The sequence below is a fragment of the Aplysia californica genome, unplaced genomic scaffold (genome assembly GCF_000002075.1).
Source record: "Aplysia californica isolate F4 #8 unplaced genomic scaffold, AplCal3.0 scaffold00133, whole genome shotgun sequence".
Lineage (NCBI taxonomy): Eukaryota > Metazoa > Mollusca > Gastropoda > Aplysiida > Aplysiidae > Aplysia > Aplysia californica.
The window spans coordinates 1152426-1158507 of record NW_004797403.1 but is presented as its reverse complement, the minus strand read 5'-3'; the positions used below and the strand labels follow the sequence as shown (position 1 = coordinate 1158507).

Here is a 6082-nt window from a genome sequence, read left to right as displayed (position 1 = left end):
CAAGTGCATGATTTCACCACGATGGCTCACATAATATTTCATTTTTATCCATGCATATATGTCCTCCGCCATTTTGTGTCTCTCCCATCCCCCGCCCTCCCCCACCTCATTACAAATTTAAATATTATTATTATTATTATTACTATTATCATTATTATTATTATCTTTATTATTATTATTGTTATTATTATTATTATTATCAATATTATCATTATCACTACTCACTGCACACTAAAGGTGTGTTGCTCCAACTCCTCTAGCCGTGTCAGTTTCCGTTCCTTTTTCTTCGGGGCCAGCAGCTGTGTCTTGGGCAGCATGGTAAACATGTGCTTGAAGTAGTCGTCCGCAGGGCTTGTTTGGTATCTCTGGAGGGACATTTCATTCAAATGCCACAAATTATAATTTTAAAACTTGCAAAAATAAGATGAATAGAAAACAATATGTTTTAGTAAGTGTTTTACTGCACTTGCAACACAGTAAAGTCCTATAAGTGCTGACGATTAGAGGTGTTACAAGAGAGTAACAAACATTAAAAAAGGAAAAGAGATGAGGAGGATTGATATTTGATAGGATAGAAGGAGCAATCCACAACCGCCCACAGAAAAAAAAAAAAACTTGAAAAAAAAGCTGAAGATTAAAAGGTAGGAAAAAAATGAAAGAAAGGAGTAAGGAAAAACAAAAGTGACAAAGAGGAAACCGGAGAGCGAGGAAAAAGGAAGTAGGACCTACCAGTTGCGTGTTCCAACCACCTGCACTGTATTTCTTCTCACCTTGTAGTAAATGCCATCCATGCCTTTCACAGCCTTCAGTTCCTTCTCTCTCTTGATGGCTTCCAACTCCAACTTCTCCATTTTCTCCTCCGACATCTCTCTAGTCCTCTCATCCTCGCTCTCATCATCAGAATCCGGAAGCTTGAGTTTCTTGTACTCTCGCTGGAAAACTCTTGACAGAACTGTGGTTGGCATTTTCTTTTTCTTGTCCTGGTTCGTTGAATAAAAAGTTTAATCTGATCTCAGTCATATTTGTTAGTGCACACATAACATGGAAGAGAAGAGAATGGCTGATTCCGTTGTTGAAAAAACGTTCTTTTAAGCTCAATATTAAACAGAATACAGGAACAAAATGGTTGAAGCATCTTCATGTTCTGTTATTCAAAGGACAAATCTCTTTTAAACTAAAGTTAACTCTGACACCTCTTCCCCCCCCCCTTCCTAAAATAGTTTAAAAGAGATTTTGAGCATGGTGTCTTAAACAACTTTATCCCCAATTTGTTTGGAGACAACAAAACAACTAAATAGCACTCTTTTTTCTTCCACCGGGCTCAGGGAGCGACATTCCTGTCTCTGCTAGAGCAAGAGACGCTAATCACAAAGCATCTCTTAATTGCTAAATATCCTCTACAAATTACCTGCTGCTCTAGGTTCAGCTTCACCTTGGATGACACGGACACAGTTGATTTTTCAGCTGCAGATATTGGTCTCATAACACTCAGCTGAGATAGACTGTAGTAGAGAAAAAAGTATGTTTAACAATTAATTCTCATCTATAACTTAAAGCCATCTCAGCATATCATCTAAATGACAGTACCAGTAAAATCAAAACTTGCACTAAATGTTTCCCAGGAAGTTGAGAATGACCCAGAATTTTATTGGGTCTGTAAGGGTAATAATAAATTGTAAAGCCCATGGATAATATTTTTGAAAAGGGAAATATGCATTATGCAATCTATTATTATCGCTATCGTATCATTCTTCTTCTGGGGGCTCCAGTGGCTAAGTGAGTAGTGAGTCTTGACTCAAGCAATGTCAAGCAAGTGTCGGTGACACAGGGATCAGATGGGTGGTCACTGGAGTGTGTCCTTGAGCAAGACACGACAACCCTAGCTCAAATTACAGGGCGCTGCACAGTGGCGACCGACAGTGGCATTGTTTGTAAACTGTTCTGTATTTGTGTAATAGTGTGTATTTATGTATGTATTTATGCATGTATGTATCTATGTATGTACGTATTTATCATTATGTATTTATGTATGTATGTTTGCCATTGTAAAAAAAAGTGCCCTTCTGGGACAAATAAAAGAGTAATTTATTATTATTATTATTTATTATTCTTATTGGTCTCTTTATACTTTTTATCATTATTATTAATATTATTATAATTATTATTTACCACAGATATTATCATTATTGTCTTTACTTATTTTCATTGTCTTATCTTATTTAATCACCTCCATCAAACCTTCTCAACTTAGAATTGTCCAATCTTATCAGCCTAATCTAATCCATTTATCATCTTACATTGTCAGATCCACAAACAGAATAAGTTTCATCCAGGCACATTTAATTGCAGCCAAATGGATGCCCAGCTATAGACAGCAAAAGATCTTATCAACTTGTTTAAGTGAGAGTAATCAGCAGCCTGCACTCTATATTTCGCAGGCAGCTGAGTATGCTTCTCAGTGTTCTAGGGTCTAGTGGAGTAAAAATTGTAGAAAAGAGCATAAAGCATGCTGTAGAGTGTAGTTTGAGGGATCTGTAGTTCGAGGGATATCTTACAAAGATAAAGAAGAAAAAAAACCCGGGACTGCAATCAGTTTGACGGATGTGTGATTTCGAGTCTTCTGTGTTCGACCTATCTGTGTTATACTGTAAATGCGATTATTATTAATATTATCATCATTATAAATCATATTCTATCTAATAATGTGCTTACCCAGTGGGCGTGGTTCTGTCAGTGCTGACATCTCCACTAGACCCCGCCTCTGGCTCCTCCCCATCACGGTTCTCCTCCCATCCAGTCTTCACACGGTCAGGGTGACCAGTCAAGCCAGAGCTAAACTGCAGCTCCACCTCGTACTCCTTCTGACCAGCAAAGTATCTGAGGTCAAAAGCAGAAAATAGAAACAGTCAAACCTGCTCTAAAGACCATCTGTTCAAGACAATAACCTGCACAATTGACCACTTTCCACCCCACCCATGGCCTTTTTTTCTGTATGTGAGGCAGCGTGGTGGAATCAGGTTCTCGTCAATTTTTGGGCATGTAGAGTTATTGGTATCATCTTAAAGCTTGTTCACTTGTCTTCATTTGGATGAAAAAAATATCCATTTATCTAGAATACAAGTCGAGATATTTGCAAAAGAAGGAGGTGGGGGTCACTTGTTTTCAGAGGTAAAATTGGTGAGAAAATGGCCGCCAAAAAGTACTTATTTCCTTAGCTTTAGAGTCCGTGGTAACTGAAAATTTACATTTTTACGCCTTTAATCAATGCTTTTCAGAAAAGTCAACACAGAAATGAGTTCTTTAATGGGCATGAAAGGTGTAGAGCCAAAAAACAAAAATTTGATAAAAATTCATGAACCTGCAGAAAAATGCCAGTTTCTTCACTTTGATTATTTTGATGAGAGACTGATTCCACCACGCTGCCTCACATATCATAATGACACTATTTAAGAGGACCACCTGTCTAAGATAACCATTTAAGTTCTTCTCAATAATGCATGGTCGTCTTGGACAGGTTTGAATGTAGCTATACGTGAGAAAAGCTGGTGATAAATTAGGAAAACCAAGGGCAAAAAAATCAACACAGGATGAAACAAGCTAATGAGGGGGAAAGGATATGTTTCTTCTCAGAAGGAGCAGTGTGGGAGGAGAATTTTCTAATGTATCATCACTGTCTCTCCAGCAAAATGAGAAACTTAATTTTTCTCTGCCGGCTGAACAGGATGAATAGAACAAATTTTAGTTGCTCAGTTTTCTTGAGGCAGTGACAATATATATATATATATATATACAATATATATATATATATATATATATTATCTATATAGGCCTACAAGAGTGGACTTTGGAGGAGAGAACTTGGGATTATTATCATTATCACAGTTACCGTGTCTATTTTATTCTTTCTTCTTCTTTTTTTTCGTCTACTTCTTCACCTTATCATCATTATTCTTGCATTATTACTATCTCGATGGATAACAACAACGGCATTTTTACTATAATAATTATGACTATGAGAATAACCATTTCATTTCACACTGTTCATAAAAATGTCTGTAAATTCCCCTACCTTGGCAATCGGATGATCTCAAAGTACAAGTTGCACATCCAGTGATCCAAGTCGGAAGCTATCAGCTCTTCAATCTTCTCATGCTTGTCGATGTCTGAGTCCATCGGGCCACGCAAAAACGGGCAATGGTACCTGCACACAGGAAGAAACATGACCGCTCTGTCATTTTCTTTTTTTTTCATTTAAAAATAAATCTGAATTATCAATTTTTGGCTCTTGAGCCAATGCTCAGGGTACCGGTTTTTCTTATTTTTCAGGTCATTGTTTCCTCAAACTCCAGGACAAATATTCACAGATATTAAAATTTCGTTGCAATGTAATCACTTTCAACAACAAAGCACATCACTTCATACATTGAGCATCAACAAATAAGACAAATATATATAACAAATCCACACACATTCAAAACACACCAACACATAACACTCATAATATTATATCACACATCAACAGACTCATTGGACTTCAACACATAACATTTATGTATCACACATAAACACACACGCGCACACACACACGCACACACACACACACACACACACACACACACACACACACACACACACACACAGGGAGCACACAAAAAAATAACACTCATATATCACATATCAACACATTCATAGCATACCAGCACAATAGAATCTTCACATATCATATATCAACACAAAATTGTGCATCAACGCATTACACTCACATTTCCCCCATCATCACATACACTATGCATTAATACATAACACTCACATATCACACATCAACACTTACACATACACACACGGTGCACCATCACATAACACCAACATGTCACACATCAAAATAATTACTGCGCATCAACACATCACACTCACATACCACACATCAATGCACACTCACATACCCCACACCAACACATTAACTATCACAAACCACATCTGGCTTACACTAACAAACAACTGGACACATTACCTGCCCTCCACAATGTCAAACTGCCCGTCACAGATGGGGAAAGCGCCCCAGGCAACCACATGGTCAGTACTGACCACCGAGCCTCTAAGAAGGAACAGCTCGAAGACTAACACCATGCCTGGCCGGAGGGAGAGCTTGGGTGGCAGCACTGTGAACAGGCTTTGGTCAAGCTGTTTCAAAAGATAGAGAGAGAGAGAGTCAGTGAGAGTGATTTATGGATATTTTGGAAAAACGGATGGATATATGAATGGATGAATGGATAAGTAGGTAAGTAAGTAGGTAGGTGAATGGGTGGGTGGGTGGAAGGATGGATGGATGGATAGATAGATAGGCAGACAGACAAACACACAGAGACATACATGCTAATAACTAATATGTATCACGACGGGGTGGAATCAGGTGCTCGTTAATTTTTTGGCATATGGAGTTATTAGGTATCGTCTTAAAGCCTGTCCATTTGCCTTGCTTTCAATGGAAACAATACCCATTTATCTTGGATACAGGTCGAGATATTTGTGATTGAAGGAGGTGGGGTCTCTAGGTTTCAGAGGTAAAATTAGCGAGAAAATTGCGCCAAAGTTTAGTTATTTCCTTGGCTTGAGAGCCTGTGGAAACTGAAAATTTACATCTGTTAGGCATTTAATCAATGTTTTTCAGTAAAATCAACACAGAAATCTACCCAGCACTAATTAACTTATCAATGATTCAAGAAAAGTACACGACAGAAACAGCAAGCGGCTCACACTTACAGTAAATTAAGAAACGCGAAAAGTCGTGATAAAAATACTTTCCAATAGTTGTAGTGAATGTGAAATAAAAGCCCCTTAGCTGCTAATCATAGACTATCACGTGGAAATTGGGGACTGGTGTGATATAGGCGATTGATTTACTGAAGGATTAAAACACTTTGCAGTAATATTTCAAACTCGGGATTTTAACACATTATACCCAAAGGGTCTGGACGGGAAGTCCATTGTTAGATCCTAAGTAAGGGGAAGGAACCTACATATCCCGTGAATACAAGCCTTTAAAAAACACATTTTAAAAATACTAAACAAATTCCAAAAATCC

General features: G+C 37.8%; 1 protein-coding gene across 1 annotated transcript in view; it reads right to left on the bottom strand.

The window, feature by feature from the left end:
- LOC101851493 overlaps positions 1-6082 on the bottom strand; it is a 38307-nt gene that overhangs the window by 13593 nt on the left and 18632 nt on the right. Inside the window, exons 11-15 of the mRNA XM_035969271.1 lie at positions 4070-4201; positions 2713-2877; positions 1409-1502; positions 771-980; positions 226-365 (exon numbers count right to left, since the gene is read on the bottom strand). Coding sequence (XP_035825164.1) covers positions 226-365; positions 771-980; positions 1409-1502; positions 2713-2877; positions 4070-4201 — 741 coding nt within the window. The remainder of the gene's footprint in view (positions 1-225; positions 366-770; positions 981-1408; positions 1503-2712; positions 2878-4069; positions 4202-6082) is intronic.